At 40.3% G+C, this 14,386-nt stretch overlaps 1 protein-coding gene across 2 annotated transcripts in view; it reads right to left on the bottom strand.

Moving 5' to 3' along the window:
- Positions 1-14,386, bottom strand: part of STAG1 (STAG1 cohesin complex component) — a 150,202-nt gene that overhangs the window by 44,274 nt on the left and 91,542 nt on the right. For both annotated transcript variants that reach the window (XM_074153156.1, XM_074153157.1), the window contains exons 10-14: positions 12,046-12,144; positions 6,751-6,830; positions 4,770-4,877; positions 2,429-2,543; positions 273-390 (exon numbers count right to left, since the gene is read on the bottom strand). In XM_074153156.1, coding sequence (XP_074009257.1) covers positions 273-390; positions 2,429-2,543; positions 4,770-4,877; positions 6,751-6,830; positions 12,046-12,144 — 520 coding nt within the window. The remainder of the gene's footprint in view (positions 1-272; positions 391-2,428; positions 2,544-4,769; positions 4,878-6,750; positions 6,831-12,045; positions 12,145-14,386) is intronic.

Raw genomic sequence — 14,386 nt, 5'->3', positions numbered from 1 at the left:
CTAGTTATTTAAACATTCAGACAAGAAGTCGTCCTAGCCTTTAATATTAGGGAACCACAGTACAGCAGACTTCACAAGATGAAAGCTAGAGTAGAGAAACTCTGCTTCGGAAGCAAAGTCACTAAAAACGGATCAAACTAAAATCTTCTGCAAATATGCTTCCTAAACAAACCACAGCATAAATACCTCTATCACCCACAGTGAAACATCTTTTTGAGGAATAATTAACACCACTGTGCAATATCAATGGAGTATAAAGGTTAAACGAGTACCTTCTTCTCCTTGGACTGGTTCCTCCAAGAGCAGTTCGGTCATACATTCCCAGTCTTTCAACAGTTCTTGAGAGCTCTCCCACAAACTGTCCACCAGGTAGGCTGCATGTTCGTGCAACTGGAAAATCCAAAGCCACCATCAGCACAGCCTTCTGGTACAAGCAGCAGTTCCTCAACTTTCACAACCGTTTGGCCACAGAGAGTGTCCCAGGCATGTTAGTTGGAAAGAAAATTCAGACACTAACTCTGGAAGGTCTGAATGATATAACTGCACGACAATGGGGCTATGTTTGAATGGAACATGGAATAAAACCAAATTGAGCTTCTTTTCCATAAAGCAGCTTGTTTGTGAAAAATCCCTCTCAGAGTTTTGACCTAGAAGCCATAAACTTACCTTTCCTTGCTTTCTTATTGGATTATAAAAAGGAGAGGTGGTTGGACGTGAGATGAAGAGAGAGCTGTAATGTATTCATTTTGGACAGGCATTTACTTTTAATACATGTCACTACATGCTCAGATAACAGCCGCAGAAATCCTACTGATTTCAGGAGGTACAGAATTAACACTAACTGCAACTGGAAAAAATGTTTTTATGAGAATTAACACAACTGTTGTAAAGTGAGAAAGCTAATCCACAGGCTTCTGCTCTTTTATAAACTGATCTTTAGCCACTATCAAAAACTAACAAGCACAATATGCAGTTCTGATTTGCCTGCCAGACACGGGACCGATTCCTTAAACATCTTGGAGCGTAGGGAAGGAGGCGTCAATGCATTTGCCCACCCTTCTGTTTCTGACAGCGCTGGGCAAAATGTCCCATGTCACAGAGCTTATTGCTCCTTGTCACAGGTTTCCCTGGTCCCTCTTCTTGAGGCCCTGAGAGAGGAGCGACCTTGGGGAGCAGCACGTGGCTTCCAGGGGAAGGCACTTTCCTGATCGTGGCTTTGGGAGCAAAGCTGAGGTTCTTTTCTTCTCAGGACAGACAAGCTTAACACCAGGTAACTCCTAATCACACACGCTCACATTAAAGGTATTTTTATGAGAAAATATGATGACCTATTACAATCTAAGTTTTTAAGAAGCTGGAACTAAAAATACATTCAGATAGCAGACTGAAGGCTCACACGAGCAGTGTGATTTCATCCAGACTTAACTTGTATGTTTATAAGGTGTTTGTAAAAAATGTTAACATTAAAACTACCTAAATGTTATCCTTCCTTCTCAGCATCTCTGATTGCGTTTATTTTCACTCTCACAGTCAAGTTTCTTGTTCAAGGCTTCATAACAATTAAAATACCCAATTGCAACACCTTTCCTTTTGTTTTTTACACAAAATATATTACCCTCCCTTCTGTATTTCTGTCATTCCTTTCTTTCAGTCTTCCTTTGCCACCTATTTGTTACCAAATCAAATGTACCATTTTTAAACTTTTCCCCCTCTAGCTTCAGAGCATCTACCTTTATCTTTCCTTTCACTCCACTGCCATTCCCCACCTGAATTACTATTAGTATGTCTACTGTGAAACTTCCCATGTATGCAGTCGCTATAGCCATAAACTATGGGCACAATCCCATCCTGAATGCCTTCATCAAGCACTAAATGTCATTGTAAGCACGCTTGCAGCCTCCACCCTCCAACCGTTTCAAGCTGCAACTGCATCAAGCCCTGAACTACCTCCTCTAATCTCACACCTGACTCCGCTTTGAGCTAATGACCCTCAGATCCTCTCCTATCCTAATCATAACTTGAGATATTATGTATTTTTCGTGCCTTTCTGGTTCAAATTATTTTACTCCATGAATCGTAACTCCAGAGGTAAAGCCCTTACATGGTTATCTTAAAAAAAAGAACCCATTACATTCCTATGAAGCAATGAATCCTGGTAGCCACCATACTACCAGCAATGCAGTACTGAGTACACTGGGGACATGCAACAGCAAAATAAACCATTAATAAGATTTTCAGTTGAATTTGCTTGACGGGCAAGGAAATAGGGGGCAGGGGAAAGGGCATAGAGTATTTCTGAAATTACGAAAAAAATAAAAAAAAAAAAAAAAAAAGAAAAGAAAGACAACTTGTTACTTTATGTTGATAAACCACCACTTAAGTTCCAGGCTCTATTAAACATGTAAAGGTTAAAAATGAATTTTTTTACCTCACTTTCAAGAAAGAAAAGAACCAACATTCTAATAAGGTTTCCATTTGGACTATTTCGCCCCCTCCTCTTTGCTAGAGCCTCTTCAGCTTGGGGATCATGTCTGCTGAACAGTCTAAAAATAAGCAAAAGGAGCTCTCATGTTTATCAAAACAAATCTCATTTCTGCAATAATATGATGAGCATTCATTCTCGATACAGTAGATTTGTTCATAAAACACAGTGAAAGTATCTCGAGCTATTTCTTTCAAGGGAAAGAGGGCATGACCTCTGCCTGTCTGAAGAGGTGAATTTATCTTCAGAGTCTTCAAGTTCACAGGGCTGGAAGAATTTCACACAGGAAAAAATATCGAAAGATTTTTGCACAGTTTTAGACATTTGCATAATTTGTGTCATTTTGCATTTTTAACTTACCAAGTCTTACAATGGTGGTGGCACTTATTCCACCAGTGCCTTAAGAACAAAGATTGTATCTCCACTGTGGTCATGCTGACTGGGATATGGTACAAACCTGACATCCCATTAAACAACCAACCTCAGGTACCAGTAGCAGCACGAAGGATAAAGTGAGCTACCAGTCATTATTCGGGGATTTTTTTGGGGGTAAATTATACATTCTGCATTGACTTCCCTGATGCATGGCTAATTCCAAACTGCTCTCGATGCTCGAATTTGCTCGCTTAAAGAGATCTGAGATGCACCTACGCTGCAGTTACAGCAACGATTGTCTGACCTGGAGAAGTCTGAAAACTGCCCCTTGCTTTTACAGAGAAACCGCAGTCACAAAGCCCGTTAGAAATGCGAAACACAATATTCTGATCTCACTACTATGATTCATTGCAAAGAGAAGGATGAGTTACGCACAAACGTGGTATTTTAGTTAAAGACATCACCTCTTCCCCCCTGCTTATCCTAACAGATAAGAAACGGGCCCCCCTGCAGGGGCTGAAATATGGAAACGCACTCAGGGTTGAGTCAGTGATCCTCTGTATCATTTCCTTTCCTTTGCTAACTACAGAGAGAAAGTCTGATGACTGCCTTACACGTAAAAGGCGATATTTAAATGTATCAAATTAGGTGAGATAAATCCCACCTCAAATGCCTCAAGAAGATTCTAACTTATTTAAATGGCACACCAGCTCTTAAGTGTGTTCACAGAACCCATGAGAAAATGAGTGTTAGGAATGGGACAATATTCTCTCAGCGCTCTTTACCTCAAGAGACGTTTCTAGAACACAGCAGTGTCTTGTTGTGAAGAAAAAGTTAGGATAAAGTTACGCTAAGTGCACTAAGGTGTAGGGATGTCTTTGTTTACCTTCGAGGCATTTTTCAAAATTATTTTGTCACAATTTGATTAACAAAGGAACCTCAGTATGTATTTTTAAAAAGAACCTAACCCTTTGCTGTAACTTGTAAAATGGCATGAAGGAAAAGAAATGTAAATGAATTTTGTAAATTGATTCCTTGAAACATAATGCCTGATCACAAAGATGGGATCCCAGAAACCCACCAATGAAAGCTTACGTGGACTTCTAAATCACTAATAAAACACAGGAAATTAGAACGCCGGCAGAGGACAACTATTGGTTTTGTGTCATTTCTTCTATCGTGTATCTTGGCATGAAAAATTAGATAACCTGGATTCTGATATAAATACTTTATAAATATATTAAAGAGCTCTAATGTCACAACCCATGAGGGGAAAAAATAAAATTACTTCTAAGAGACTTTCAACTGCAAACACTAGAATGAAAAGGTTTATTACTATGATGTAGGAATGTGCTGGTGGTAGTCACTGATGCGCTGTGATTCACTCCCGTGGAAAAGCCAGCTCATTGCCTCTGGCACAGTGGGTACATGAAAGGTAACCACGGTGTAATGTCATTTTAGGGCAAGTCAGTGAATTTAGAAACACATTTCTTAATTATTACTACATAAAAACCTCTTGAGTTCACGATTTTGAAATAAACTGGTGTAAAACTTTGTCTATCAGGCAGACCATAAGGGATGTATATATAGGCCCTATATATACTATGGCAACAGTAATCCAGCAAGAGCTGCAGGACTTGAACTAATTTTAGAGGTTTATACAGCCTTTGTATACTTAGCCTTTGAGGAGTTAGGAAAAGTTATCTGAATTCTAGAGCAATAAAAAAGTAAATTCAGTTTCTTCAGTCTTTACTTCTTGAATTTAAGTCTTGCACTAAGTCTCTTTTTTAAACTAAATACCGGATTTGCTAAATTGGGATATTTTACTCTATTACTTCTTTGCCTTTTGATCTCACCTCTACAAGGAAGCACTCACTAACCTGCTCTTATTCCAGGGCAACTGAAAACTTACTTTTTGTGAAGGAATTCTCCAGCTGCTACCGCCACAGGCCGGTGTGCTGAATACACCAAGTGATAAACATTCTCACAGTCCTCGTTTGACAGGGCTTCTTCGCTCCCACTGAAAGAGGCAGAAAGTAACACCTGAACTAAACCAAATGCGCAGTTTCAGTCCCCTCACCTCCCAGAACTTACTTCTGACAGCTACGAGATTCATTTCCCTCATACAAAACCCTGAATGGCCGAACACTGACTTCAAGGATCTTTGGGTCAGTTTTCAAAGACAGAGATATTTAAAGGGCCTCTAAGACTAGAACTCTGTCTGATTTCCTTCTCCCACTTGTATCTATCTATCTATATAAAATGGTATTATGAAAAAAAAGTCATCACTGCTTACAAATCTTGCCCTGCTTAATTACTCAGACCATCACACTAGCTACAATGCACATTTTGCAAGATGCCAAACACTCATTATCAAACATTATTAAATTAAAACCCTAGAATGTTACATGAGGAAAAATGTAATTGCTTGCTTAACTTATTTACCTCTGTAGCAATGTCTGTTTGCTTTCAAAGCTTTTAATTTTTGAAGTATTCAAAGCTGGGACTGGGAAAACCTGCTTCAGCCTCCCAGCCTACTCCGTGCTCAGGAGTTAAGGAGAAAACTAAACCAAATCACTCACAAAGCGGGGACACAGACCTAGCACTGTGCATCCACGATCAAATCAACACATAATTACTTTAGGATTGAATCATGGTGTGTGTTTAAAACTACAATAATACTGAGACAATAAATTGTCCGTCACTTTTACAGCAGTTATTGTGCTGACTGGATACAGACTTCATTTTCAATATCAAAGAACAGAATCGGATCATACCCCACTGTGCTGGATGAAAGATGACGGAAAGTTTATTTTCTATAATTATTTATTGACACGGACAAGCCACCTTTTATCCTTGTCCTGGGTAAATGACACAGTTGGGGCTTCCGCAGTTTCTCAGCTCACGGCAGATTTTGTGTTTGAGTTTTCTGAAACTCAGAAGAACTTCCATTTTTCAGCAGTGTTCTTGAAAAACGCTATGAGCCGTGGAATAGTTATATTTTGTCAATGATATCAAAATATCACCACTGTCACATACAGGCATGCTACTGCCCTCCTTGATTAATCATCAGAAACATTTATGTATCAGGAGTCTATGCATCATTTGGCTCGATACTACAAATGATTTTTAATTGGTCATTCCCCATCATGATTGTTCATGACATCTTTTTGGAGTTCCTGCCTGCCAGAATATTGCCCTGTGCTGTTCAATGTGACCCATATTCTTCTGGTGCTAAATGCATTTAGCTATTGTTTTCATCATGCAACCAAAGAGAAAACAGGACAGGAAAAAAAAAGGTGTTCTTTGACCTAAAATCCTTTCTTCCTAATATTACATGTCTAGTGTCTATAAAACAGAGTGACCCATAAATAAAAAAAAATGAAGTCCAGACATATTTACAAAGAGGAAAAGCTCCTCTAATCTTTCACCCAAATTCTGCACATCCAAGAACATTCTTCAAAGTGGAGCCACTGGGTATAAAGTATGATGCAGAAATTCTGTGTGTGTGTTTGTAAGCCAGATTTCCTTTAACATTGGTTTTGAGTTATTTTAGGAGTTAGTTATTTTAGCGAATATAACCCATGGACACTCATTCTGGGGAGTACCGTTTCGCCTTGGCAAATGTATAAGTGCCCTTTGGCATTCACCCACAACAAGGGATGCACTAATAGTCTCAATACATCAACACTTTTTCATACTTTGCCTATTGCATTTCCATGAGATGGAATATCTTATTTTAGTTTCATGATCATATTATTATATACTCAGTTCAACTTCATCCTAAGTGTAAAGTAACAGATTCACTTTATTACAAAAGCAATCACGCCAATTAAATATTACTGGATTAGGTAACTTTCCAAGGGAATATACTGGTTTTGAGAAATACTCACTGAAGTATTAGCGTGACTAATCGAATGGCTTCCACAGCGACATCATATTCCTTATCAAGTGTCATTGATACAATGCGATCCTGAAAAGGAATTTTATTACAGTGACAAAACAGAAATACACAAGCAGCTGTCAGATATGGAATTCCTCACGTTACAAAATAAAAACTCTTGGGGAGAAAGATCTTTCAATTAGACACATGAAAGCCCTTTAATATTATTCAATCCTTTAATGTCCACCTTTGGAAGCTGTGCGCAATATGCACAATGGAACAACAGGCAAGTACACAGGAACGGGAAGAAGTGCTTAACAAACAGCCCTCATCCTTGGGTGTTTTCCAGAAAACGAGCAAGCAGACTTTGGAGCAGAAGCGCTGCTCTGGAGTGGTCTTATTGAACAGTTCTTTCCTGAAAAGGAATGTACTTGGGCTGGATGACAGCAGAAAAATTGCCCCGCTTTATCTCCCTGAAAACAAGTAATTTTGGAGCAATGACTGCTGCACATATGCATATATAGAAATACTGTGAAGAAAATCACACCTGAACATACGCATCTGCACATTGCCTGTAAATCTGTGGCCTTTATACCCAGCTACATCTCAAGAATTATGACTTGGCTTTGTATTTTCCTGTATCCTATACTCTTTCTAGCAGGGACAAGCACACCACTTCCCAATCTTTTATAACTTCTAAGGACCCTGCAGTTATGAGAAGTCTCCTAAGTGTTTCTGTCTCCCGAGTTTCAATTTGCTTACTGGCAACCAGAAATAGATGTGATTAATGTATGTTGTCCTCCCTATCTGGGGAGAATTTCTATAAAAATGCAATATGTCTTGATGTTCTTTGCTTGACTGATCAAGTTAATGAAAAGAAATTGGGCCATCTGAAAATAAAACTTGATTTCTCCGGATTGACCTGCTTCAGGAAGGACTACATACTATAGGACATTTTGGGACGTGAAAAAATAGAAGTCAGGGACTGGAAAAGAAACAACGGAAGTGTTAGGAAACAACAGTGAAAGTCACCAAAAACAAATCAGGACAAAATAAAGGTGTTCACCTCTTTTCTCTACTATTTCTAGGCATTTAAAGGCTGAAAGTGAGTATCAGGCAACTGATCTTATTTCAATATTGAAATTTGTATGTAAAGAATGTGTTGCAGCTGGCTCAAGTACAACAGAACCAGGTGCTGTAGAGGTACTTTGTGTCACTACAACTGAATGCACCTCTATCAATCATCATTAAGTTCCTGGGAAATTTGTTCCATTTAACTGTTGTATCTAGTCAGTTTTAGAGACTGTGAGAAGCCCATGAAGAGACTCCAACAGTGAAATGACTTTCCAAACAGGAGATTCTGTGAATGGACAAGACAAAAAACCCACTGAAACGCTGTCATTTTTTCCTAAGGTCCTGGCCAAGGAACAACAACTAATAACAATATCATCAGGAGAAAGAACAGCCAGAGGTATTCCTCTTAAAAGTTTCAGTGGAATTTCATATGCTCCCTCAAAGCATATCTTAAAACTCCAGGGTACCAGAGGGAGGGAAGCACCTGCACACGAAGGAGTAACCATACAAGTATAAAACTCCTCCTACATCTCTGAGAAAAAACCTGGAAGGAAGGGATTTTCTCTCCTGCCAAGAGCGCAAGAGGTACTCTCTGAATTTGGAGTCCTTTTGGACTTTGAAACCAACTGATGTGACCGTTTTCTTATCCAAAAAGACTGTTCTCTCCTCTCAGTTTTCCCCAGAAACATCAGGCTTAAAATAAGCAACGTGGATGAGTCATTTCTTATTTTTCCGCCTTGGCGTCAGCATCTCCGTGTGACGGCACCTGCCAGCCAGGCACTAAGATCCTTGAAAATCAGACCCGGACAACTAATGCTTCTGGAAGGTGGAACTTCCATGGCTGAGTAAGTTACAAACCCTCAGTCTGCTTAATCCTCCTTGACAGAAATTTCCCCTACCGCCGTACAGCAGAATAGGACACAGGCCTGTATTTATAACTTGAAATATTAATTTTCACTGTCTCTGATGTGAAACGCAATTACGCATTAGGCTGTGAACGAGGCTGGCTGAAGAGTAAATCCACCTCCTTTTGCCTCTCAGGCCGTGGAGACGGCACTCTCCTGCAAAGGGTCAGGGGGGAGGGACAAGAATTAAACGGCTGCACTTAAATCTGCCGGTGTCTTGACTTTGACACTTGACTGCAAAAAAGCTAATCACATCTTTTCCATAAGGCTTCGGTTAATGTTTGTATCAGACAGGACTTCTTGATGGAAAACAAAAGTCTCCTCTTTGACGGACAAATTTTTTTTTTGATGGACAAAGCTTATTTTCTAGCACATCACATACTCCTTTGAAACACAAACAAACGCTGGAAAGAACACACATCTTTCCTTTGGAGAAGTGACATTATCAGATCCTTGTCGCAGCTATCTGGAAGGTGGTGAAATATTAACACCCCGGTACAAGCCATTCTGGATCAAAATAATTTATACTTTAAACAGCTAGAAGATCTCTAGAGAGATTTCTCTCAACAGCCGGAATGGATTGAGCTGAACTGTGCGGGTCCATTAAAGTCTGATGAGGAAATATAAATAAGCAGCCACGGAACTGAGAACGGCATTTAGGTCCATTATTTTTCAGGGGGTGGTGGCAGAGTCTGTGGTGGCAAGGCATTTCGGTAACGAATTACAGATTCAAAAAGCATTAATTTGAGACTTTGCTCCATCCTGGTGCCAGAGGCCGCATCCCTGTCAGCACAGCCGTAAATCCAAGTGCAGCATTTGGGCAATGACAGCTTTTTCTTCTCTTGATGTGGCTGGAAACTGAAACTGATAAATCTTCACGTTAAACGTATCTGTTCTCTAGGCCCGGAGAGACTCTGAACTCACCTCTTCCTCTAATTTATTTCACAATGATATAGGCTTCTGTAGTAAAAACAGCTTTAACGGGACAGAAGACAGACAAGAATTCCTAACAGGGTTCCCTTTCATCTGCATCTCTTGACAGAAATGAAAATTCCTTGTGCCATTCTAAACCAAGCACAGGCTAATCTAAGTTCTGCTAACAAAGAAAACTGTCTATTCTGTAAAAAGCCAGGAAAAAATATTTGGAAGCTTCGTGTTCCTGTAGTTTTTTGAAGTACATCACTGAGTAACTATTTCTCAAAGTGCCTCCAATCGTCTTGAAAGGTTTTGCTGCTGGATGGGGCAGGTTCAGCCTCAAAGCAGCGTTTTCTTTTACAAATTATAGGAGGCCAAGACAGAAGCATCCAGCACATTTTCTAGTAAAGAGAAGCAGATACAGAGACCACGAGAGTTTTAGTGGCCTATTTTGAAATAAATCAAATCACAGAAGGAGCAAATATAAACAAATCTGTAAGTCTGCACAGATGGAACAAGAAAAAGCAGCAGAGTTGGAGGGTTCATTTTTCTGGAGAATTAACTAGGATTTCTGATTGTCTTGAGATGATCATAGAATGGTTAGAGCAGGAAGGGACCTTAAAGATCATCCAGTCCCACCCCCTGCCCTGGGCAGGGACACCTCCCACCAGACCAGGTTGCTCCAAGCCCCATCCAGCCTGGCCTTGAACCCCTCCAGGGATGAGGCAGCCACAACTTCTTTGGGTAACCTGAGCCAGTGTCTCATCACCCTCAGAGTGAAAAATTTCTTCCTGAGATCCAATCTAAATCTCCCGTCTTTCAGTTCAAAACCATTACCCCTCATCCAATTGCTACACAACCACTGAACAACCCCAACTCTCTCAGCTTGTCCTCACAGGGGCGGTGCTCCAGCCCTCGGAGCATCTTCATGATATGCAAACCAGACTCAAGGAGGCACTTCAGAAGTAGCCTGGGGTCTGAACCTGTTTGCCAGGTACTCCTCTATGGGAGGAAGCTTTGCCTTTACTGTAGTAGTCCCAGAAACGGACTCTATAGAATTAGAAGAATACAGGCCCTCAAGTGATCTCACAAAATGATCTAGTTTCATCTCCTACTTTAAAGCCAACTATACCTAGTTCATTCCTGACAGATATTGATTTGATCTGCCCTTAAAAATCTCAAATGAAGGAGATTATTAATAAAAAGGCTGTTCTGTTATATAACTATCATTTTGGATAAAACCCCTTCCTTAATATAATAACTTTCCTGCAGTTCAAGCATCTTTTTTCTCTAATGAATGTTGAAGAAGACTGATTACCATTATGTTTTTATGAACTGTTTACATACAGGGAAGATATAACAAGTTGTGTGTATTTTGTGCTTTCCCAGATCAAACTGGAGGAGTTACTATTAACTGCAATGACAGACAAAACCAGTGAAGCAGTATAAAATTTGCAGTGAGAAGTTTTATAGTCTTATGCACATTAGTTATTTACAAGTATTTAAATCTCCACTTCTTTTCTAAACAGAATTTTTCATCAGCATTACAATCATGATTTAAATGAAAATAAATTAAATTAGTTTTTCCCTGGGGGAAAAACCACAGTTCTGTGTTCTCCTGAACACAAAAGCAATGGTAAAAGGTGCAAACTGAGGTGGTGACAGGGCCTGAAAGATTTCTTTGCAGGGCATCCAAACAGAAGCAATGACAGTATTTCTACACCCGTCTCTCCAGATACTTCACTTGTGAAATAAAGCAGTCACACCACAAAGTCAATTAACAGCCATGTTCTCATTGAGATATTAAGCAAAAAGCCAGCGTGTTTGTGCTGGTAAAAAACCCCACGAAACATTCCTCCAGTACTTACTGCCCAAACAGGACAGCCGTGCTCAGAGGGTTGTTTAAAAGCACAATGTAAACTGTTCTGCAGCAAAATATTTCACTGCGTCAAATATTGTGATGCAAATCAAAGTGTCTTTTCCTCCAGACACAACCAGATATTCAGCTAAAAAGCTGTCTTACCAACAACGTTTTGTTACAGGCTGTTACTTTCAGATGTGTTTTAGATTGTGCGAAACATCCGGTACTCATCCTTAAAAATCAATAAATCTAAAATTAAATAAGTACAAGCAGATTGAATAATGACAATATATAAACTATCAATAATACAAACAGATAAACAATCATCCCGGCCAAGCCTGACAAATCTTACAAGATAAACACTGTAAAATGGATTTGGCTTCATCTCAGCATTCAAATAATACAGTTTTACTACTGCAGTTGCAAGCCCTGTCACAAACAAATGAGTTTATTTTTGCATTTAATATACATGACTCAAAGACCGCAACAGGATGAGATAGATGATACTTTTATTTTCTGTACTCCTTCCAAAAATTTTATTTCCTCTTACCTTGAATCTATTAGTGAACAGCTCCAGTTTTGGAAATAACTCTCTGTTGGTATACAGACTCTGAAGAGCTTTCAAACACTTCAACCTCACTTCACCTTGCTAAATAAAACACACTAAGATTAGCTGATAGAATACCCTCATCAAATACACATGAATATTAAACATTATCGTATTGTAATTTGTTTAACGTACATTTAAAATTTTACGCAAATGAGTTACCGAAGCCAATTTGCAATTCAGCTAAAAGCCAAAAACCACATGCAGCTGCCTACAAAGTATGTTACATTTTCTCCCTGTTTGCATATATAAAGAATTTAATGTGCCATCACTTAAACGTCTGTTACCATTTCCCTTTCAAATAACTCCACAAAAAGACAAAGAAGGTAGCAAATAAATACAAAATAAAGAGGTAGATCCTAAGTGGCCGGTGAGGACAGTGTGGCTCTTTATCTTTAGGAGAGGGAGGACCGGTAACCTCTGCCCGGTATCTGGTGTTTCCCACCGATGCACAAACGCTCCAAATGACTGAGCACCTCGGCCACCTCCTCTTCCCACCAGGGATAGAAGGAACACACAATGGATTAATTGCCCTGAAATGTTCTCAGCCCATCTCTCATCACAGGGCAGGCACGGGCTGCAGGATGCAAAAGGTTCAAGAGACTCCCCCAGTGGGTCTCTCCATCAAAAAAAACCCACCACAGCCTGAGGAAGCCCTCAGGAAGAAGACCAGCTTGTGTCCATCTGTCCGAGCTGCTCTGGTGGCAGCAGCTCGTTCCCAGTTGCTCTTTAGATGGGGATTGCTTTGACCTGGTGGGCTGTAGGCAGGAAATGCGGGCGGCACGAGACAGTGCCTATGGATCAAGGTTTGTCACCTACAGGAACACCTACTGATGACCAAGAGAAGGGCTGGAGCCCCCAGCCACCTGCATGTCATCTGCCCGGCTGCAAATGTACCACTCAGCTCAACTGCACAAACCATGGGTTCTTGTTGAAAATATTTGTAGATAACGAAAAGGTTATAAACACAAATCTGCTCAAATATGACCTGTAGAGTTCACGTGAAAGCGAGTACAATACCAAGTCAAAGGCCTTAAGCTGCTCAAGAACTACCACAAATTATTGAACTTTACAAGTAAAACTCCGTACCCGGAGGGCTTCCTTTCTGAGCCTTTCTATTAAGTCTGCATTTAAAAAAATGCTCAAGCTAAAAACCGAAAGAACGTTCAGAGACTGAGATAAAAACAGAAGTCTATTTCCTCCTCCCCACCTATTTCAAAAATTGAAATAGAAGATAAAAGAAGGACAGAAGTTGAAAGTAGGATTCTTTCAGAAGAACTTTTCCTTGGAAAACTATTGTCCCTGAGAAATCATCTCTATATCTGTGAGAAGTCTCTGAGCACTCACGCTCTCTTCTAGGGGTCTTTTTGACTACCATTGCAGAGAAAAGTCAGTGAGATGAAAGTTATGTTTAAAGGATCTATGGTAAGGTCTTCCAAGTGTACAGAAAAGAACTTTCTTGATGAAACATTTTATATGGATGTGATAGACTGCTAAACAAGCACAGAGGAATGCTACTTGTCATTCTTCTTTTACTGGTACCTATGTTGCAGTGCCACAAATGGTGTTTGCGGTGTGGCATTCAGAAAGGCCAGGATCCCTGGAGCCATCACTAAGCATTAGAAGAGGACTAAGAGCATTAGAAGCCTCGTAAGGCCTAAGCTTATTTGGCTACAGAGGATCGGCATCAGTGTTGGCAAGTGATGAACGCTACGGGGCAACAGCGAGGGAGCGGGTTTAGATACAACTCCACCGAGGATTGTCCCGCTTGCGAACAGACGGCTTGTTATTCGTCCAGCACTGTAGTCCCAAAACGCAAAGCTCTAAACTGGTTCGGTACAGGAAAAAAAGTCAGACAAGGTCTGGATTCCTGTGGAATCCAAAGCCCTTGTGGACTTCACTGAACACTGTGGATCAATGATCCCAGAGTTAAGTTCAGGCCTGATACCGAGGGTCTCTGTAGGCAGAGGCAGTTCCTGGAAACAACTGCCTTTCTTGGCAGACAAACGATAGGAGGAGGCTTTGTCTGACAGCAAAAAGGTCTGGTTTTTAAACTGTTGGTCAAGGATGGAATTCATCTCTTTGGAGAGGAAAGAGCCTCTGCATGTCAGCTTGCTAATCCTATTAAGAAGGTTTTAAAATAGAGTCAGCAGAGATTAGTGAAAGGAACTGATGGGGAAGCATAAAGAGCAACGACCTGGCCAAGAACCTAAGAAAGGCAGAAGCGAAGGTGTGCAGGGATACACTGTGCTCAACGGGATGGAGGAGCAGAAACGTCCCTCAG

This window comes from Numenius arquata, chromosome 9 (assembly GCF_964106895.1).
Source record: "Numenius arquata chromosome 9, bNumArq3.hap1.1, whole genome shotgun sequence".
Lineage (NCBI taxonomy): Eukaryota > Metazoa > Chordata > Aves > Charadriiformes > Scolopacidae > Numenius > Numenius arquata.
Note: the sequence above shows the minus strand (reverse complement) of the source record. Positions and strands in the feature narration are given on the sequence as shown.